General features: G+C 43.6%; 1 protein-coding gene across 1 annotated transcript in view; it reads right to left on the bottom strand.

Annotated features, from left to right (window-relative positions):
* Positions 1–21,072, bottom strand: part of LOC311230763 (zinc-binding protein A33-like) — a gene marked incomplete at both ends in the record, with an annotated part of 25,243 nt that extends 4,171 nt beyond the window's left edge. Inside the window, 2 exons of the mRNA XM_084317122.1 lie at positions 15,854–15,876; positions 20,977–21,072. Coding sequence (XP_084173248.1) covers positions 15,854–15,876; positions 20,977–21,072 — 119 coding nt within the window. The remainder of the gene's footprint in view (positions 1–15,853; positions 15,877–20,976) is intronic.
* Between the last annotated feature and the right edge of the window lie 3,201 nt (positions 21,073–24,273).

Here is a 24,273-nt window from a genome sequence, read left to right on the forward strand (position 1 = left end):
CGAATACCGGCAGGGCGCTGGCGGAGCTACACGATCATCTCAACAAACATCAAATTAAACATCCAGACGCGGCGACGATCGTAGCTGGTGATTTCAATCAGGCCAATTTGAAAAAAATGATGCCGTCCTTTTTTCAACACATCGCCTGCTCCACAAGGGGAGGAAACACACTCGACTACTGTTACACCCCGTTCAGAGCCGGCTACAAGGCTGTAGCGGCTCCACCATTGACGGGGGCTACAAGCTCATCCGACCACGACTCCATCTTGTTATTCCCCGCTTACAAACAAAGATCGTTGTGTCATGTGAGACAAAAAAATGGACGGACCAATCAAAGGCCACGCTTCAGGACGCGCTCGCGGATGTGGACTGGAATATGTTTCAAGGAAGCACCAGTGACGTCAGCGAGTTTGCGGATAGCGTTGTGTGCTTCATAACAACACATATCACATCATACTATCAGAGCAGCTCTGAACTCTCGCACCACTGCTTACAACCTGGGCAGAGAGTCAGGAAACATGGAGGAGTACAAGGCTACAGTCTATACTCTGCGCAAGGCTGTAAAACTTGTAACACGGACATATGCTGTTAACTGGAGACACAAATGGCACAAAACGACACAAGAGGCTTATGGCGGGGACTGAGGACAATAACTGACTACAAAGTCAGCGCCCCCTCAATGTCTCTCGCGGACAAACTCAACTCTTCTACGCTCGGTTTGGTGTAGACAGTGGCGCCGCTAGCTCAACGGCTAGTGACGTCACTGGCGCGCCGGCAGGTGTGGAGGGGGGGGGGGGGCAACCGCGGGGGGGGCGGGGACGCTCTCTCGTTGTCGGAACACAGTGTGAGAAGAGCATTTATGCAGGTGAACACCAGGAAAGCGGCTGGCCCAGATGGTATAACAGGACGCATACTTAAGTTCTGTGCTAACCAGCTAGCCCCTGTGTTCACCGCCATATTTAATCAATCCCTGGCGGAGTCAGTGGTCCCTGCCTGCTTCAAGATGTCTACCATCATCCCTGTACAGAAGAAATCCTCCCCAACATGTCTCAATGACTACAGACCGGTGGCACTCACCTCTGTGGCCATGAAATGTTTTGAGAGGCTGGTCAAGGATCACATTTGTGCCTCCCTCCCCAGTGATATGGACCCTATGCAATTTGCATACAGGACAAACAGGTCCACTGACGATGCGGTCTCCCAAGTACTGCACAGCACCCTCTCTCACCTTGACCGTCAGAAGGGGGGCTATGTGAGACTGTTGTTCATTGACTACAGCTCAGCGTTCAACACCATAGTCCCCACCAGACTGGTGGACAAGCTGATCGAGCTGGGTCTGAGCTCCACTCTGAGCGCCTGGGTACTGGACTTTCTGAGTGAAAGACCCCAGGCGGTCAGGGTGGGGGGTCAGACCTCCAACACCATCACCCTGAGCATCGGGTCCCCCCAGGGCTGTGTTCTGAGCCCCCTGCTGTACTCACTCTACACACACGATTGTGTGGCCAAGTTCAGCTCCAACTCCATAGTGAAGTTTGCAGACGACACGGTGGTGGTGGGGCTGATCTCGGACAACGACGAGAAGGCCTACCGGGAGGAGGTTGAGGTACTGGAACGCTGGTGCCAGGACAACAGCCTGCTACTGAACATTGGTAAAACCAAGGAGCCGATCGTGGATTATAGGAGAGGACAGCAGGAGACACACACACCACTGAGGATAAACAGGGCTACCGTGGACAGGGTGAGCAGCTTTAAGTACCTGGGGGTCCACATCTCAGAGGATCTGACATGGTCAACACACATAGACTCAGTTGTAAAAAAGGCGAAGCAGCGCCTCTACCACCTGAGACAGTTAAAGAAGTTCAGAGTATCTGGAAAGATACTCCAGTCCTTCTACTCCGGAGCTGTAGAGAGCATCTTGACTGGAAACATCACTGCCTGGTATGGAAACAGCACGGCACAGGACAAGAAGGCCCTACAGAGAGTGGTGCGCTCAGCCGAGCATACCACGGGTATTGCACTACCTCCCCTGCAGGTTCTATACAACAAGAGGTGCAAATCCAGAGCCTGCAGAATAATGAAAGACCCTCACCACCCCAACAACAGCCTGTTCCAGCTGCTGAGGTCAGGCAGACGCCTGCGAACCCCAGCTACTAGGACAGAGAGGCTTCGGCTCAGCTTCTTCCCCCAGGCCATCAGAGCCCTGAACACTGAGTGCCACAGAACACTGAACTCTCCACACACAAGCACACATGAGCACACACACGACACGCACGCTGTGCACGCTCGCACACTAGCAGCCACTTTAACATGAGCAAGCACACACTCATGCTGCACACGCCCACACTTATGGCCACAAAGGAAAGGTCACTTTAAAAATAGAATAGTAACAGTAACAGTGGACCTAGCACTACCCAAAGGACCTAGCATGTCCTCCATGCTCTGTAAATAACTTATGGACAAATACCGATATGCCCTACTATGTTACCTGTTGATTGCACAATGTTGTTTTATTGGATTCTATTATATGTTGTACTACTGTATTGCACATCGTTGCGGGCAAGACCACCCGCATTTCATTGTATACTTGTATGCCGTGACAAATAAAACTCTTGACTTGACTTGACTTATGTGATTGATCGATTGATGATTGAAAACTTTATTACCAGATTGTAGAATGGGTACAATACAGTACGGATCAATACACACAATTGTTAAGGGGAGGCAGAGCAGACATCAGGGTCCCCCATTTTCAATTCATAATGACATTTATGACATACACAATATACAGAAAAAAGTATCTAATCTAATCATCTAATCTAAACTAATCATGACATTTATGACATACATGACATACAGATATGCAGTACTGTTACATTTGTGACATACAAGACATGCAAATAGACAGTTAAACAGAGATCCTAACAGTAAATATATGACAACCTCAGAGCATCACAGACCACTGGTTCCTTTAAAAGAGAACTTAAAACATACCTCTTCACGAAAGCCTTCCCTTAGTTTTACCCTTTTTATACACGCCTTGTGTGTTTTATCCCTTTTTTTATGCTTTTATGTGTTGTTTTTTAATTGCCTATGCTTTTAAAGTCTGTTTTTACTCTGTAAAATATTTATTTAAATCATAATTAATTAAAGAATTGTATAAAGAATGTTCCATGTTCTGTCATCTAATAATATATTCCATTACCTTTCCTATCGGTATCGAAGTCAAAATGTTGCTATCGTGACGACATACAAAAGCAGCCGGACAACCGATATCATTTGCGTCTAGTAGGCATGGGCCAATGTGTGATTTTGGTGGTATGTGCTATTTGGCCCTTAGTATGCGCACACACAGTATAATATGCATGTAATAAATAGTTTGTTAATAAACGAATAAACATTTTTCATTTAAAAGCACATGTGCTCCTTGAGAAAAAAGTTAGCGTAGAGCCCAGGGCCCTCATTTATCAACTTGACTACGCACAGATATGTGCTTAAGCCGTGCGTACGATCATTTCTAAGCAAAGTGTGGGATTTATCTATTTGAACTTGTGCTTGACTTTGTGCGTATATTTAAGCACAGGTCGGACCATGCGTACCTGGCGCCCGTTGGTAGAATATATTATTACAACAAGAAAATAAGCTTCTGTGCATTAGTTTCAACACTGGCATGTTCTGTATGAACCGTAATTCATTATAGTTCATTGTAAAATAGCAACAGTAGTGTAATTATGGTCAAAACCCTATAAATAGCATTTGGAATAATGAATGCAGCATGGTTTATATAGCGTTATCGGAATATACGGGGTGTACTGACTGACTGCGCTCCGCGTAGCTCAACTCGTTATTATTTTGCGCACAGACCGCAGAAACACGGGAACGTTTTGATTATATTTAAAAGGCTTTACGTTAAACGAAACAAGTGGAATTTCGAAGCTGTAAGCAGAATACAAGTCATATGAACACCCACGATATAGTGTTCTTCCCCCTTTTTACTGTATAAGAAAGAATAAAAAACGCATTGCAATGTATGTGTATTACAAAACCCTTGCAATAATGTGTCTTAAATGAATGAAAAGCATACATGCTCTGGACACAGAGCATATATCGTGTGGGTGATATGACTTGTATTATGCTTACAGAATTCCACGTATTTAGTTTTACAATGTCAAAGCCTTTTAATATAAATCAAAACGTTCCCGTATTTCTGCAATCTATGTGCAAAATAATAACGAGTTGAGTTCTAACAAAGAACGTATTACATGCTGGTATGCTGATAGAGTAAACTATTATATGAATATGAATATGATATGATATAAGGTATACACTGGTCCGTCGCATACACTGGTATGCGCAAGTTACTGTTGCATAATGTAGGCTATGGCTGCTATTATATGTAATTCATATAGGCTACCTAATAGTATATGATTTTTAGAGGCATCTATTTTGTTGTCGGTAATACCGACAACAAAATAGATGCATCTAAAAATCATATTATAGCCAATCGAACACAACTAATAAAGGCATTCATATTACAGCACGGTTATAATGACACACAACCAACGCCAAACAGTGGTCAACGAACGGCCTTTATTAGTATTTTGAGCTGTCCAGGCAGAATTGCAGCAATGGTCTTAGGGAGCCGTTGATATCTGACATCACCGTGTACAAGTCAGCCTTTTATTTATCCCATAACACCGGTTGTGTCTTCTTGGTTCGACAGCGCCTCAGTGAACAATCTCTCGTGGAGTTTCTCAGAGTTCCGCTCGGGTCAGCCCATTATTTCACATCCCAAGGGGGGTGTTTCATGACCATATATGGATAATCATGCACGAGCATTGACGGTAGAACAAAGAGGTATTTATCAACACGGAGGAGCATAGGACCTGTGTACGCACAGTTGATAAATCCCAATATTTCTGTGCGTGCACACATTCTAAATTCTGTGCTTACGTATGAAAATAGAATAGTTTCTAAGAAAATTTGATAAATGAGGGCCCTGGAGAGAAAAATAAGTCACGTTCAACGGAGAGAGACATAACCCTATCAAACCCTACAACCTCTCCAACAGAGATATATAATTAACACTATCAAACCCCACAACCTCTCCAACAGATATAATTAACACTATCAAATCCTACAACCTCTCCAACAGAGAGATATAATTTAACACTATCAAACCCCACAACCTCTCCAACAGATATAATTAACACTATCAAATCCTACAACCTCTCCAACAGAGAGATATAATTTAACACTATCAAACCCCACAACCTCTCCAACAGATATAATTAACACTATCAAATCCTACAACCTCTCCAACAGATATATATAATTAACACTATCAAACCCTACAACCTCTTCAACAGAGAGATATAATTAACACTATCAAACCCCACAACCTCTCCAACAGAGATATATAATTAACACTATCAAACCCCACAACCTCTCCAACAGATATAATTAACACTATCAAACCCTACAACCTCTCCAACAGAGATATAGATTTAACACTATCAAACCCTACAACCTCTCCAACAGAGAGATATAATTTAACACTATCAAACCCCACAACCTCTTCAACAGAGAGATATAATTAACACTATCAAACCCTACAACCTCTCCAACAGAGAGATATAATTTAACACTATCAAACCCTACAACCTCTCCAACAGAGATATATAATTAACACTATCAAACCCCACAACCTCTCCAACAGATATAATTAACACTATCAAATCCTACAACCTCTCCAACAGAGAGATATAATTTAACACTATCAAACCCCACAACCTCTCCAACAGAGAGATATAATTTAACACTATCAAACCCTACAACCTCTCCAACAGAGATATATAATTAACACTATCAAACCCTACAACCTCTTCAACAGAGAGATATAATTAACACTATCAAACCCCACAACCTCTCCAACAGAGATATATAATTAACACTATCAAACCCCACAACCTCTCCAACAGATATAATTAACACTATCAAACCCTACAACCTCTCCAACAGAGATATAGATTTAACACTATCAAACCCCACAACCTCTCCAACAGATAGATATAATTTAACACTATCAAACCCCACAACCTCTCCAACAGAGAGATATAATTAACACTATCAAATCCTACAACCTCTCCAACAGAGAGATATAATTAACACTATCAAACCCCACAACCTCTCCAACAGAGAGATATAATTTAACACTATCAAACCCTACAACCTCTTCAACAGAGAGATATAATTAACACTATCAAACCCCACAACCTCTCCAACAGAGAGATATAATTTAACACTATCAAACCCTACAACCTCTCCAACAGATATAATTAACACTATCAAACCCCACAACCTCTCCAACAGATATAATTAACACTATCAAACCCTACAACCTCTCCAACAGAGATATAGATTTAACCCTATCAAACCCCACAACCTCTTCAACAGAGAGATATCATTAATACTATCAAACCCCACAACCTCTCCAACAGAGATATATCATTAACACTATCAAACCCTACAACCTCTCCAACAGAGAGATATAATTAACACTATCAAACCCTACAACCTCTTCAACAGAGAGATATAATTAACACTATCAAACCCTACAACCTCTTCAACAACGAGATATAATTAACACTATCAAACCCTACAACCTCTCCAACAGAGAGATAGATTTAACACTATCAAACCCCACAACCTCTCCAACAGAGATAGATTTAACACTATCAAACCCTACAACCTCTCCAACAGAGATATAATTAACACTATCAAACCCCACAACCTCTCCAACAGAGATATAGATTTAACACTATCAAACCCCACAACCTCTCCAACAGAGAGATATCATTAACACTATCAAACCCCACAACCTCTCCAACAGAGATATATCATTAACACTATCAAACCCTACAACCTCTCCAACAGAGAGATATAATTAACACTATCAAACCCTACAACCTCTTCAACAAGGAGATATAATTAACACTATCAAACCCTACAACCTCTCCAACAGAGATATAGATTTAACACTATCAAACCCTACAACCTCTCCAACAGAGAGATAGATTTAACACTATCAAACCCTACAACCTCTCCAACAGAGAGATAGATTTAACACTATCAAACCCCACAACCTCTCCAACAGAGAGATAGATTTAACACTATCAAACCCCACAACCTCTCCAACAGAGAGATATAATTAACACTATCAAACCCCACAACCTCTCCAACAGAGATAGATTTAACACTATCAAACCCTACAACCTCTCCAACAGAGATATAATTAACACTATCAAACCCTACAACCTCTCCAACAGAGATATAATTAACACTATCAAACCCCACAACCTCTTCAACAACGAGGCCGACCCCCTCTACCGACATGCCAACACTTATAAACCGACATTATTTTACAGCATGTCACGCATCAGCCTCTCAGTCCTACATGACCGACGGCGACGGCTGTCAACTCTGCTACTGAGCCACAGAAGTCAGCACACTAATGAACAAATAAAGATAGAGATGGATGGAAAAAACGAAGTTTTTAGTTTTTAGTTGGACAGTTGGACCCACTCACTTAATCCTTGCTCAACACTCACACATGCGCTCAGACTCAGAGAGAGAGAGAGAGAGAGAGAGAGAGAGAGAGAGAGAGGTAGAGAGAGAGAGAGAGATAGAGAGAGGGAGAGAGAGAGAGAGGGAGAGAGAGAGAGAGAGGGAGAGAGAGAGAGAGAGAGAGAGAGAGAGAGAGAGAGAGAGAGAGAGAGAGAGAGAGAGAGAGAGAGAGAGAGAGAGAGATGGAGAGAGAGAGAGAGAGAGAGAGAGAGAGAGAGAGAGAGAGAGAGAGAGGGAGAGAGAGAGAGAGAGAGCCTGAAACAGAGATACACTTCCTCACCAAATGTGAAAAATATAAATATCTTAGAGAAACGCATTTATAAAAAATGAAATTAATAACAAAAGATTTTCTTAAACTATCAGATACAGAAAAACGCCCAGTCCTACTAGGGGAGGACTCAACAAGCTGTGAGCTAGCAGCAGCCTATGGAGTCTAATATTTTTGATGATATTTTATGATGATATTTGTATGTACTTTGACATTGATATCTGTTTTCTAATTCCTGTTTAATGTTAATATTAATCAATCATTAATCACACAGCTTTGGCAACATGTACAAGTTACGTCATGCCAATAAAGCCATTTGAATTGAATTGAGAGAGAGAGAGAGAGAAGAGAGAGAGAGAGAGAGAGAGAGAGAGAGAGAGAGAGAGAGAGAGAGAGAGAGAGAGAGAGAGAGAGAGAGAGAGAGAGAGAGAGAGAGACAGTACTGTATATTTGTATGTCGTGTATGTCATAAATGCTATGATGAATTGAAAATGGGGGACCCTGATGTAAAAAAAACATCCCTGATCCCTACCGTCATAGGCAACTACCGTCCTGTCTCTCTTCTCTCCTTCATTTCTAAAACACTTGAACGTGCTGTATCCAACCAACTTACTGCTTATCTCTTACAGAATGACCTCCTAGACCCTAATCAGTCAGGCTTCAGGACTGGTCACTCCACAGAAACGGCCCTCATTGCGGTCACAGAGGCACTTCACTTAGCAAAAGCAAAAGGCCTCTCCTCTGTCCTGATTCTCCTAGATCTATCTGCAGCCTTCGACACAGTCAACCATCAGATCCTCCTCGCGGCCCTCGCAGGAATGGGAGTGGCTGGCTCTGCGCTGACATGGCTGTCATCATACCTCAATGACCGCTCCTACCAAGTGTCATGGAGAGGGACCCTGACAGTCGGCCACCCGCCCCCTGCGGACGGGTGTCCCCCAGGGCTCGGTTTTAGGACCCCTTCTCTTCTCCCTCTACACTAAATCACTGGGTAAAATTATCACGTCTCATGGCTTCTCCTACCATTGTTATGCCGACGATACTCAACTCTTCCTCTCTTTCCCTCCCTCAGATATCCACGTCTCTGAGCGGATCTCGGCCTGTCTGTCCGACATCTCGGCCTGGATGACGACCAACCACCTCAAACTGAACCTAAGCAAAACAGAATTGCTCCACCTGCCGGCCAAATCCTCCGCCCTGACCGACCTTTCCATCACAGTCGAGAATGCAGCTGTGACCGCGTCCCCGACCGCCAAGAACCTTGGTGTTGTCCTCGACGACCAGTTGAACTTCTCTGCTCACATCGCAGCGACAACCAGAACCTGCCGATTCCTCCTGAGCAACGTCAGAAGGATCCGCCCCTTCCTGACAAAAGAAGCCACCCAACTCCTCGTCCAATCAACAGTCATCTCCCGCCTCGACTACTGCAACGCACTGCTTGCTGGCCTCCCGGCCACTGCCACTAAGCCTCTTCAACTCATTCAGAACGCAGCGGCCCGCCTGATCTCAAACCTACCGAAGTCGGCCCATGTCACCCCACTTCTTAGGGACCTGCACTGGCTCCCCATTGCTGCACGTATCCGCTTCAAGGCCCTCGACCTAGCATACCGTGCGGCAAAGGGAACCGCTCCCGCCTACCTCCGGTCAATGGTCTCTAACTACACACCCTCAAGATCTTCTGGCCGCCTCAGACCCACTCCTATCCAAGCTTCGGGAGGGTCATCAAAGAGAAGTCGCCTATTCTCAGTCCTTGCCCCACAATGGTGGAATGAACTACCCACCACAGTTAGGACAGCCGAAACACGTCCAATCTTTCGCCGTCGACTAAAGACGCACTTCTTCAACCATTATCTGAATTAAAAAAATAAAAATAAAAATCGAACCCTAACTAACCGTACTGTCATGCACTTGTCCTAATAAACTAACCTACACTGTAGCACTCAACACTTTGATGAACATTGTTACTCAGCTGATAGAGTTGTGCCCTTCCTGATGGCTTGTCGTACAGAACATGTAAGTCGCTTTGGATAAAAGCGTCAGCTAAATGACTAAATGTAAATGTAAATGTAAACAAGACGAAAGTCTTTCTCTGGTCTGCATCCCCTTAACAATTGTGTGTATTGAGCCGTACTGTATTGTACCCATTCTGCAATCTGTTAATACAATTTTCAATCTTCAATCAATCAAGAGAGCAAAAGTGAGAGTCAGAGAGAAAAGAGAAAGAGTCATATAGAGTCAGAGAGAGAGCAAAATAGAGTGTCAGAGAGAGAGAGAGTCAGAGATAATAGACTAGGCAGAATTTCAGAAAATGTGCTTGTATAAAGTGCTGAAGGCATTTCGTGTTTATTTTTGGTACACAACATTTCTAGGGGTATTAAGGGGTGCTGAATCCAAATTTGCTGTATACCAAGCTCAAAAATGTCAAATAAGGCCTCAAAATTGAGAAATCCAACATGGCCACCAGCACCAGGCCCTCTCTCCACAAAAACAGGTGCTAAACCCACAGTTTTTATTCTACTGACATGAAACTTTGCACAGAACATCTGCACCTATGGAGGAAGAGAGTAGGAATATAGCTGGGGTGCAACCATGAGTAACAGGGTGTTTTTGACTGTCTAACTGTAATCTTTGTATAGGTGAGGATAAAAAAATGACATTTATTCAGTGTTTGCAGGAATACGACAGCAATTTGGTAATAACTGTACAGTGTAGGACACCAACATTAGAATCCCACAAGTCTTAGCTTTCTTCAGGCACCAAGTTTATGCAAGTAGCTCTTATAGATCTGGATATATAAGCATTTTAATGTAAGCATGCTGTTTTAGGCGAATTTTCTAAAAATAAATGGTGGGGCTTAATGAGTTAAGTGTGACTACACAAGGTACAAACCTGAATTAAATGTGCTTTTGTAAGTTTTCTTACATATATCAACAAGGACGTAGTCACACCGGAGATTCAAGAATCCATACTTGGCGCAGAACACCTTGGACAGGCACAACTGAACATGTTTGTGGACAAACGTTTGTGTGAACCTCCAGGTAGTGACCAGCACCTGAACCTGAAATCACCCATTCGAAAGAACAAAGCCAAGACATTTGCCTCTTTGTATGAAGTTGTGCAACTTTCCAAGAACAAGCAAAACACCATCAAAGTGGACAGGCAGATTCTACAAAGGCTCATCACAGCTTACAGAGCAGGTCGTAAGGTAGACCTTGACAATATCCTCCAGCATGAGCTCATGCCCATCACGCCATCTCTGGCCACAACTAACGGGAGTCTACATTCCACCAACAAGTCTGTGTTAGCAAATATACTGACGAAACAAGTTAAAACCCCTGCAGATCTTACCCTTCAGGGACCCAGCTGCCTGGTCATTGATGGCCAAGCTCTGGTAATGGCACTCGGAAAGCCACCTGACACTACAACATTTGGTGACTATGCCAACAAGTTCATTGACACTGTGTTGAAGATGGGAGCAAAATACCAGAGGGTAGATGTCGTCTTTGACAGATACCATGACCAATCCATCAAAACAGGCACAAGGGTGAAACGCAAACAGCGCCACAGACCAGTACGTCGTGAAATCAAAAACAAGTCTGTTCCACTTCCTGCCGATTGGTCGAGCTTCATGGCCCTTGAAGACAACAAATCAGATATCGCTCAACTACTCTCAAACCACCTGATAGAACACAGCCCGGATGATGAACCTGTAGTTGTAGTATCAGAGAGGTTTGCTGAAGCGACAACTGTCAAGTCAACAGATCCAGATCTTGAAGTCTCCTCTCTGAGTGCTGACCATGAGGAAGCTGATACACGTCTGATTTTCTCATCCAGGCTCCAGTGGAAACAATCGTCATGTCAGCGCGTGACACAGATGTGCTGCTTCTACTCTTGGCTCACTATGACAGAATCCGATGTACGCATCTCTACATGAAAGCTGGATCTCTACATCTCTACATCCACCTGCAAGACTGTATACTCTAGACTGTTTGTCGTTAACAGAATTGTGAACATAATGCCTATAACAGAGAGAAAAAAAGGAATGAAGGAACAGAATAAATCACTGTAAGGACAATTGTATCATGTGTTCGAATATACGGGAGCTGGCTATAATCTTTTAATTCTCTTCTACTCTATTCTATTCAGGAAGAGTCACATGGCATGTATCAAAGCATGCAACTGTAAGAAAGTCAACACCTGCCGGAACACTGAGGAAGAGTGTGAATAAGCTGTCACTGTAAGGATTACTGTAACAAGTATTCAAACGTACAGAGGAAGATTCCGGTAAAAAGCGGGAAGGTGGAATAGCTTTCATGTTGAACAACAATTGGTGTGATCCAGGCAACGTGAAGGAGCTTTCAAACCACTGCTCCCCAAACCTGGAGTATATATCCATCAAGTGCCGGCCATTCTTTCTCCCGAGAGAATTAACGTCGGTCATTCTGATCGGAGTGTATATTCCACCACAAGCAAACACAGGCGACGCGCTCTCCAAGCTCCACAACGAGGTAAACAAGCTCCAAGCAGCTAACGTTGACGCTGCTATTGTGGTTGTGGGTGATTTCAATAGCGCTAATCTGAGAAAAGTGCTGCCAAAATTCTACCAGCATGTGACTTCTTCTACCAGAGGCGGGAATATTTTAGACCATTGCTACTCGCAATTTAAGAGCGGTTAAAAATCACATGCTGCCAGTCCTTTCGGCAAGTCAGATCACGACGCCATCTTTCTTGTACCGCAGTATAAACAAAGTCTCAAGCGCATTCCTGTAGTATCGCGAGAGGTGAAGCGCTGGACGGTGGCGTCGGAGGAGACGCTCCAAGCTGCACTAGAATGTACAGACTGGGGGGTGTTCCGCGATAACACAGATAATATTAATGACTACACGGAAACAGTGCTGGACTTTGTTTGTACTTTGGTAGAAGAAACAATCCCCTCTACCACAATTAGAGTTTACCCAAACCAAAAGCCCTGGGTAGACAAATCTGTCCGTGAAGCTCTGAAGGCGCGCACCTCAGCATACAACGCCAGGCTTGTGACAGGCAACATGAATGACCACAAGGTGGTGAGATACAATGTTAGGAGGACAGTAATAGAAGCAAAAAGGCGCTACAGGGATTCAATTGAACTTCAATATGAACAGGCTGACTCTAGAGCTATGTGGCAGGGCCTCAGAACGATGACAGATTACAAAGGCACCTCCCTCAAACTGAACAGTGACATGACATGGCAAATGATCTCAATACCTTCTATGCAAGGTTTGAGGCTGGGAATAACAGCACCAGCCTACAAACCACTGCAATGGAGGAGGGGGGGGGGGCACTGCTGATGGAGACTCAGTGTTCAGGATAACAGAACATGAGGTGAGGAGGATGTTTAAGAAAGTGAATATCAGGAAGGCAGCAGGTCCGGACGGTATCCCCGGCCGCGTCCTAAAAGTATGTGCCGACCAACTGGCCCCGGTATTCACTGACATATTTAACCTGTCCTTAGAACAGGCTGTCATCCCCACCTGTCTGAAGAAGTCCACCATTATCCCTGTACCCAAAAAATCCAAGCCAGCTTGCCTCAACGATTACCGCCCTGTAGCTCTCACCTCCATAGCCATGAAGTGCTTTGAGAAGCTAGTGAAGGGCTACATCTGTTCCTCCCTCCCCATCAACCTGGACCCCCTGCAATTTGCATACCGCCCCAACAGGTCCACGGAGGACGCCATAGCCCATGTGCTGCACACAGCAGCATCACACCTGGACAAGAGGCAGGGGAACTATGTGAGAATGCTATTCATCGACTACAGCTCAGCATTCAATACCATAGTCCCCTCCAAACTCATAGCCAAGCTCAGGGACCTGGGCTTGAACTATGACCTCTGCCAGTGGGTCTTGGACTTCCTGATGGGCAGACCCCAGGTGGTGAGAGCAGGCAACTGCACCTCCTCATCCAGCACCCTCAACATAGGGGCCCCCCAGGGCTGTGTCCTGAGTCCCCTCCTCCACTCCCTGTACACACATGACTGTGTGGCACAGCGGAACAACAACACAATCATCAGTGGTGGGCCTGATCTCTGCAAACGATGAGAGGGCCTACCTGGAAGAGGTTAAGGTTCTAGCGGGATGGTGTCAAGAGAACAGCCTCTCCCTGAACATCAGCAAAACAAAGGAGATGATTGTGGACTTTAGGAGGTCGGGGTCAGGGACTACAGCCCCCTCAGCATCGACGGGGCACCGGTTGAGAGAGTGAACAGTTTTAAGTACCTCGGAGTCCACATATCCGAGGACTTGACATGGACCACACCACACACATTGACAGTGTTATCAAGAAGGCACGACAACGCCTCTACTTCCTTAGGCGCTTAAGGAAGTTCAACGTGAGTCAGAAGATCCTCAAGAACTTCTACTCATGCACAATAGAGAGCATCCTGACTGGCAATATCACCTCCTGGTTTGGGAATAGCACTGCACAAGACCGCAGCAGACTACAGAGAGTGGCCCGTTCAGCCGAACGCACAATTGAAGGTGGGCTTCCCACTCTCCAAGACATTTACAACAAGCGGTGCATGGGCAAGGCTAAGAGAATAATCAAAGACTCCAGCCACTCAAACAACTGCCTCTTTGAACTGCTGCGATCAGGCAAGCGATACCGGAGTCTCCATGGCAAGCACAGAGAGACTCAGAAGGTGCTTCTATCCCCAGGCCATCAGGATGCTCAATGAATGAACAATGAACAATAAGCAAACCATCAACACACCCACAGCGCACATACACTCAACTCACTTAAATAAACAACACACTGTATCACCCACTTTACCACTTTAGACACAATTTACACTTTATATTTATATTATTGGTAAGGAAATTGCACATCATTCTCATTCCTTATTGCACCTCACCACTACAAGGTGGCACCACAAGCTAAGCTATACCTCACCATTTTTGTACCAGCTGTACATACTGTATATATAGAAACACTGAACAATTTTGTTGTTTACACTTGTTTACGTACTTGACTTCTTGACTTTCTATTTTATACTTATTATACTTATTTTATACTATCTTGTTATTATCTAGCACACTCTCAGGAGCAACACAGAAAGAAACATTTCATGCAAAGTATTCTGTATTCTGTATGATAACTAATAAAGAAACTTGAACCTTCACTTATATTGATATGGTAAAATAATATTTTAATATATATTATAATCTATTCTATTCTATTCTGGAAAAGTGGCATTGGATGAATCATGCAACTGCAAGACACCTGCGACACCTGCCTGAATACGATTGATGACTGACAATAAATGACTGTACCTAAGCTACTGTACGCATATTAAGGACTATCTAATTTGCATAAATTACATGTTGATTAAAAAAAATCAAGAGAAAAGAGTTTGATGAATAAATCCATGGCCTGGGATCATCCTGCTTTTCTTTCTTATTTGGTTGATGAGTTATGCATCAATAACGACCACCGTTTCTGCTATAAATATGAGTTTCAAGCAACATTTTCACAACTGATCTAAAATCAGGATATGATTTTAAATTCCTCATGTATGCAAACATATAAAAACACATTTCATTCATGTTTCTACCTTGTTTAGTCAAAAAGATATGCACTTAAATAGATTTCAGCCTGGCGCTGGCGGCCATGTTGGATTTCTCAATTTTGAGGCCTTATTTGACATTTTTGAGCTTGGTATACAACAGATTTGGATTCAGCACCCCTTAATACCCCTAGAAATGTTGTGTACCAAAAATAAACACGAAATGCCTTCAGGGTTATGATTTTCTGAAAATGTACCCTGTCTATAAAGAGAGAGAGAGAGAGAGAGAGAGAGAGAAAGAAAGAGAGAAAATAGTCAGAGGAGAGAAAGAAAGAGAAAGATAGAAAGAGATAGAGATGAGCGAGAAAGAGAGAGAAAGAAAAAGAGACAGAGAGAGCAAGAAACAGAGAGATAAATCACTTACCTGTTCAGTGTGGTCTTGTAGTTCTATGGAGGTAAAGACAGATCAAGTTAAACATTAAATGTTATGTAAATGTACTAAACATCCATCATTCCCTATGAACTGAAGAGAGACCAGTCCTGACCTTCAGTGGAGCCTGGAGCTTCTTCTGCAATGGAATTCATTCATTCATTATACATTTCACTTGAAAGATACAAGTCTCCCCCCTGAGGACTCTGAGCTGTAGCACCGGTTTCAACACACGGACTGGAGTACGTTTGCCACCCAGGCCACCCTGGACTCCCACGCTGACATGGACTCCCACACTGACATTGACTCCCACACTGACATTGACTCCCCACACTGACATTGACTCCCACACTGACATTGACTCCCACACTGACATTGACTCCCACACTGACATTGACTCCCACACTGACATTGACTCCCACGCTGACATTGACTCCCACACTGACATTGACTCCCACGCTGACATTGACTCCCACACTGACATTGACTCCCCACACTGACATTGACTCCCACACTGACATTGACTCCCACGCTGACATTGACTCCCACGCTGACATTGACTCCCACACTGACATTGACTCCCACACTGACATTGACTCCCCACACTGACATTGACTCCCACGCTGACATTGACTCCCACACCGACATTGACTCCCCACACTGACATTGACTCCCACACTGACATTGACTCCCCACACTGACATTGACTCCCACACTGACATTGACTCCCACACTGACATTGACTCCCACACTGACATTGACTCACACACTGACATTGACTCCCACGCTGACATTGACTCCCATGCTGACATTGACTCCCACACTGACATTGACTCCCACACTGACATTGACTCCCACACTGACATTGACTCCCACACTGACATTGACTCCCACACTGACATTGAATCTCACAACTCCTACGTTGTGGACAAAAATAAATCAACTCCAACATCAGTGTCTGAATCTAATCCCATCTAATTGTTCTGATTGTCTAATGTTTCTGTATTCATTAACAACGTGACAACACCGTACATTTGTATAATTACTCTGTGTATTTATTGAGTATAATTAAAGATTGAATAAATTAATATAATAATAATTTTGCAATACCTTGTGATACTCCACAGAACCTGCTGGAGCTCCCTGGCTTCTCTCCCTGAAGGCCTCACACAGGTTCTTCAAAGCCAAGTTACGAGGAGGATTTAAAATTGAAGAGACTTTCCTACAAAGTGGACAGTTCTTGTCTTCTCTGTCTCTCCAGTATTGTTGCAGACAGGCTTTACAGAAGCTGTGGCTACACAACAAGAGGACAGGATCTGTGTAGATGTCACGGCACACAGGACAAGACAGATCCTCTTCACAATGAGACGAAGCCATTTAGTCTCTCAGTAACACTCCCTCCTCTGGAATGCTCCCTGAAGTTTACTTTCACTTTGAATGACGATTGTTATAAACTTACTTAGATTCAGTCAGCAGCTGGTTGAAGTCACTGTTTGATCACTATTCCTTCCTGTGTTTGTCTAAAGCTAGTCCTACTCCTTCAGTACGAGCTGTGGGTTTTATCCGGAGTCTTTTACAGCCGGCGCGTGTCGTTCGGTGTCGGTCGAAGAGGAGTGTAGCAACTCTGATGTTTATTTCCTATAATTCGAGTCAGACAAGAGGTGGAATGAATGAATGAATGAATGAATGAATGAATGAATGAATGAATGAATGAATGAATGAATGAATGAATGAATGAATGAATGAATGAAAACTTTATTTAACAGATTGCAGAATGGGTACAATACAGTACGGCTCAATACACACAATTGTTAAGGGGATGCAGACCAGAGAAAGACGTTTGTCTTGTTTACATCAGGGTCCCCCATTTTCAATTCATAGTGACATTTATGACATTACACAACATACATGACATCATGACATTTATGGCATAGGGACATACATGACAAACAGGTATATAGTACTGTTACATTTGTGACATATACGATATGCAAATATACAGTACTGTTACCCATAGATCCTGACAGAGTATATGATGGGGAGGAGACTGTACATTAGGAGGGGTGGGTGGGTGGGAGAGAAATATACATATGGTGGGGAGACAATATATACATATGGTGGGGAGGAGACTGTACATTAGGAGGGGGTGGGAGGGTGGGAGAGAAATATACATATGGTGGGGAGAGATTATATACATACGGAGGGGAGGAGACTGTCTATTAGGAAGGGGTGGGGGCTGGAGGGCGGGGGTGGGGGGTGGAGCGAACAGGAAACTGTAGTGGGAACTCAACTCTCCCCTCTCTCTTTCTGTCTCCCTCTCTCTGTGTCTCTCTCTGTCTCCCCCTCTCTCTCTGTCCTCTCTCTCTGTGTGTCTCTTTCTGTCTCCCTCTCTCTGTGTGTCTCTCTCTCTCTGTGTGTCTCTTTCTGTCTCTCTCTCTCTCTGTGTCTCTTTCTGTCTCCCTCTCTCTGTGTCTCTCTCTCTATCTCCCTCCCTCTCTCTCTCTCTCTCTCTCTCTCTCTTTCTCTCTCTCTCTCTCTCTCTCTCTCTCTCTCTCTCTCTCTCTCTCTCTCTCTCTCTCTCTCTCTCTCTCTCTCTCTCTCTCTCTCTCTCTTTCTCTCTCTCTCTCTCGCTCTCTCTCTCTCTCTCCCTCTCTCTCTCTCTGTGTCTCTTTCTGTCTCCCTCTCTCTGTGTGTCTCTCTCTCTCTGTGTGTCTCTTTCTGTCTCTCTCTCTCTCTCTCTCTCTCTCTCTCTCTCTCTCTCTCTCTGTGTCTCTTTCTGTCTCCCTCTCTCTCTCTGTGTCTCTATGTCTCCCTCTCACTGTGTGTCTCTCTCTGTGTGTCACTCTGTGTCTCTCTCTGTGTGTCTCTAAATGTTTTCAATTAAATTCAATGCAAATGGCTTTATTGGCATGACATACTTCTACATGTTGCCAAAGCAATATTAAACATAAACATGGATTACAAACAGATATAAGTACATAAGTGAAGCGGGGTTTCCCCTCCTCCTCCTGTGTGTGTAGACAACCAGCTCTGCGGCTCGCTCGACTAGTGACTGAGGACTGGTCTCGCCCTCTGCTGGCGCGTGTGTGCAGTGCACTACAACCAACCACTGTTAAAACTCTGTTTCACTGTAATATAAACTGAAACGGATCTTGTGATTTTGACGTATTGGTTTTCAATACCGTCGGGATTTCTAAATACCCTGGTATACCGTAATACCGTCATACCGCCCAAGCCTAGTTTTAACGTTAGCTGTTGTTAGGGCTGTCTTAAATACTTCGAAGCTTCGAAGCTTCGTTCGATGGCACAAGCTTCGAACATTAAAAAAAATCGAAGTTAAAAAAAAACTTCGATTTGTGTGTGTGTGTGTGTGTGTGTGTGTGTGTGTGTGTGTGTGTGTGTGTGTGCGCGCGCATGGGGCCATTGGGTGGGGCCGGGGGACAAATACACTGGAGGAAAGTAACCCAGCTCAGCACTGCCCAAATTATATCATCACTATTGCCTGTTTGAAGGATATCATCCTCAAACACATATACACCTACATGCATTGTAGAATTCCACACATAAGAAAGAAAGATACTGGGATGAATAAACAAAATAGGAAATAAAATGTAGAAATGCATGCAATACATAAATAAATATGAATCTCCATATATGAAATAGAACATTTAGATAAGGTACTACTGAGATGTTTCGGTGAGTTCTTTGTTTTTTTTTGGAAGTAGCCCTTCTTAAAAATGCATGAACATTCACTGATAATTGGTCTGTAGTAGAGTCTACAAGGTCTACATTGCCGGACCATGTAGAATCCGGACCTTGTAGACTGACATAATTCTGTGCATAGTTTAGTCTACACAGGCCATATTTCAAATAATCAAAATCTTACTTCATTCATCTTAAACATTCTTGATTTGGGGGATTGGTAGTTCCCATGAAATCTGAAGTTGTTCAAACGACAACAGCGATCCACCTTGAATTAAATCACACAGCCAAGTGAAACCTTGTTGGCTGCGTCACAGTCACGAAAGGGGCTACTTAATTCATTAATCCAATCCACTTTATTTATAGAGCACATTTAAAAACAACAACGTTTACGAAAGTGCTGTACAAGTCCCACAACATAAGATTTAAAAAAAATAAAAATAAAAATAAAATTATTAAAAAAGATAAAAAATTTATATCTTTTTTGAAGCTTCGAATTAAAATTGAAGCTCGGCCCCGAAGCTTCGATTGCCAAAAAAAGCTTTGAAGGTCAGCCCTAGCTGTTGTATTAAATTAATTGATTGCTGTTTAACTTGTCTGTGTCCAGTCCTTTCGATTAGCCCCACCGTTCATTGTAAACAATGATGCATGTAATTATATTAACGTTACTGTGTTATATTAACGTTACTGTCTTGTTGTAGCTATGTTAATAAATTCTAAATGGCATTAACGATAGTTGGGTATGATAGCATTGAATAGCATCAACGCTAGCTGGCTGTCTACAACGAATTCTCACAAACTGGCATCGTAAAATATCAACACCAGCCATGGGTAGAGCTGCCGCGGTATTGATGTTTTCCTTACCGCACAAATTTGCGAAATATTTCCTACCGCCACGGTTATTACTACACACACACACAAAAAAGAAAAAAAAAAAAGTTTGAATTTGCATTTTTTATTTATTATTAGTAGTCTACTCTTTATAGCATATAGCCTGCCTCTAGTCTAAATGTCTATCTTTAGAGGATGACTTTGCAGCATGAATATTGTTTGGGATTCGGCAAGCACGCATTCGTTATTGAAAGTGAAACACTGATTCGAAGTCTCCCCTCTTGTCGTGCGCCGTTCACTCGGTGCCGCGGGCAGGGGTGGTAGCGCCCGGCGGTTACCCCCCCGACCCTTTCTTCTTCTTCTTATTATTATAAAGTTACTACTTATGATTAACAAAGGCATTCATTTTGTGGCATTAACGTTATATAGTTACACGTTCAATAACATCAGCGTATTTACCGGACCATATACTGGCTCATGTAAAATGGCAGGCCATGCATTATGCAGCAGCTTACGTCACCGCGCCGGGTCTTCATGTCCTCGGCTACTGTCCACTTGTTGCTGCTCTGGTCGTAGCGCTCCACGTTGGAGAGGGCGGTGAAGCCATCAGTGTAGCCTCTGACCACGAAGAGCAGGTCGTCCAGCACCGCGATGCCAAAGCTGTGGCGGGGGATCAGCATGTCGGGCAGGGCGCTCCAGGAGTCAGTCAAGGGGCTGTAGGCCTCCGCGCTACGCAGGCAGTTTCTACCGTCACACCCTCCCACCTGAGGACAGGACACATGAGAGGAATGTTTTAGTGTGTGGCTCAGGCAGGCAGACACTGTATTAATCAATTTAGGGAAATGAGGGCATCACAGCAGCATTGCAAGTCAAATGATACATATCTATAGAAATATCTAGTATAAAGCATTTGTCTCCGTGGGGCACCTACCGCATAGACTAGTCCTCCGTATGCAGCGACTCCCACTGCGTAACGCCTGCTGCTCATGGGGGCGATCAGAGTCCACTGGTCGGTGTCTGGGCTGTAGCACTCAGCTGTGAGCAGATACCTTCCACCACAGATGTAAGCCTGTAATAAGAAAGAATATTATAATTTAGTTTATATATTCCATTTGATTTCATTCTACTTTAATTGTCTGTTAATGTTGATGCACCAAAGGACCCAGACACATCTTTTGTATGTGCAAGCTTATTTGGCAATAAAGACATTTATGATTTCTGATCTAACGTTCCTTGTGTTCATCTAGCACCCTGTGTCCCTCAGTTCCACCCACCTTGCCCTGGAGGGCTGCTGCCCCGGCGCGGCGCCTGTGCTCCAGCATGGGTGAGATCACTGTCCACTGGTCGGTTTCAGGCTCGTAGCGCTCGGCGGTGTTCAGTTCCACATGTCCGTCCCACCCTCCCATGGCGTAAATACAGCCGTCCAACACGACCACGCTGATGTAATAGCGGCGTGAGTGCATGGGAGCCGCCTGCAGCCAGCTGCAAGTGACAGGGTTGAACCTGCGCACACTGTTGAGAGCCTCTTGAGACACTGTTGAGAACTTATAGCCGCCGACGCAGTAGACCAGACCGTGGAGATAAGCGGTGCCGTGGTACCACCGGGTTCTCTCCTCCTCAACACTCACGTCCATCCATCCACCGGCTCGGATATCGTAAGCCTCCATGGTGGTGCTGCCGCCACGACCACCTCCGATGGCCAATAGGACATCCTGGGGCAGGCGTGGGCGGGTCAGGGGGTTTGGGAGCCTGTCGGAGCCAGGGGGGTTCAGGACGCTGAGGATGAGGGGCCTGCAGTCAGTAGTCAGGCCTCATCAAGCCCATGCGAACCTGGGAAGAGCCAAGCAGACAGCGGGTACAACTTAGACATCGGTTGTAGATAGGGATGTCCAATATTATAGGCCTACCGATATTATCGGCCGATATCGGCATTAAAATGTGATATCGGAAAATATCGGTATCGGTTTTCAATTTTTTTTTTATTATTATTTTTTATTTCTATAACCTTTATTTACCCAGGCAAGCAAGTAAGAACAAATTCTGATTTTATTTATTGTCAAAAGTATGCATAATGTTGTGTTAATTCCACAACAAGAGATATGTAATGTTAATGACCTGAAATTATTAAAAAATGTTGTGGGGGAAACCCTGCATATATCGGTATCGGTTGATATCGGTTGATATCGGTGTCGGAAATTAAGAGTTGGACAATATCGGTATATCGGTATCGGTAAAAAAGCCAATATCGAGCATCCCTAGTTGTAGACGGTTTCACTGGAATTCTGTTGCTAGGGAACAGTTTGGACCCAAGTGTTTGAGAACCACTGTACTAGGGAACCTAGTGTTGTTTTAATGTAATGCACAGTAATACAATTAGTTACCTTGGGCAGCAGCAAAGGGATGTGTGTTTTACGCTCCTCACGGGAGTGGTCGATCCAACGGAGGACGGCCTCGAACACCGTCTCCTCGCTCTTCACGTTCAGGTCATCCCTCTCGATGATGTCCACCAGTTGCTGCGGGGACAGCTCCACAAACTCCTGTGAGACGTGCAGCATCTCCTCAAAGTGGCACACGATGAAGAGATGGGCCTTGCGCCTCAGGTCAGGGCAGTTGTAGATGTCCGCCAACCTCCAGATGCCGACACAGTTTTCCAGAGACAGCTGGCCTTCTAGGAAGTCAGAGCACGCCCCTACTATGCCAGTGACGCGAAGCTGGTCTGCAGCCACCAGAAGCTCTTCCACGTTCTCTGCTGTCACCAGCACAAAGCGTGTGTAGGAGTACTCTATGATGAGCTGCATCATACCCGGGGACACCCCAGGGATAGTGTAGACTGCTTTCTCTGAGTCGCTCCAGCGAGTGAAGAGGGCTCTGTGGGACGCAGAGTATAGAGATATCTGATGAGTAAACAGTAAGCAACATTCTGTCCTGTGTAGTCATATATTTTCACTGTAGAAATATAGGGTCTTAGCACAGTAGAAGTATAGTATATTTTTACAGTAGAAGTACAGTATAGTATCTGTTTACAATAGAAGTACAGTATAGTATCTGTTTACAGTAGAAGTACAGTATAGTATCTGTTTACAGTAGATGTGCAGTATAGTATAGTTTTACAGTAGAAGTACAGTATAGTATCTGTTTACAGTAGAAGTGCAGTATAGTATATTTTACAGTAGAAGTACAGTATAGTATCTGTTTACAGTAGAAGTACAGTGTATTATCTGTTTACAGTATAAGTACAGTATAGTATTTGTTTACAGTAGAAGTACAGTGTATTATATGTTTACAGTAGAAGTGCAGTATAGTATATTTTACAGTAGAAGTACATTATAGTATCTGTTTACAGTAGAAGTGCAGTATAGTATCTGTTTACAGTAGAAGTGCAGTATAGTATCTGTTTACAGTAGAAGTACAGTATATTATTTGTTTACAGTATAAGTACAGTATATTTTTTTTACAGTAGAAGTACAGTATAGTATTTTTTACAGTATAAGTACAGTATAGGATCGTTTTACAGTAGACGTACATTATAGTATATTTTTACAGTAGAAGTACAGTATAGTATCTGTTTACAGTATAAGTACAGTATATTATTTTTTTACAGTAGAAGTACAGTATAGTATGTTTTACAGTATAAGTACAGTATAGCATCTTTTTACAGTAGACGTACAGTACAGTATAGTATATCTTTACAGTAGAAGTACAGTATAATATCTGTTTACAGTATAAGTACAGTATAGTATCTGTTTACAGTAGAAGTGCAGTATAGTATATTTTACAGTAGAAGTGCAGTATAGTATCTGTTTACAGTATAAGTACAGTATAGTATTTGTTTACAGTAGAAGTACAGTATATTATATATTTACAGTACAAGTACAGTATAT

The sequence above is a fragment of the Notolepis coatsorum genome (genome assembly GCF_963971535.1).
Source record: "Notolepis coatsorum genome assembly, chromosome: 6".
NCBI classification, from domain to species: Eukaryota; Metazoa; Chordata; class Actinopteri; order Aulopiformes; family Paralepididae; genus Notolepis; species Notolepis coatsorum.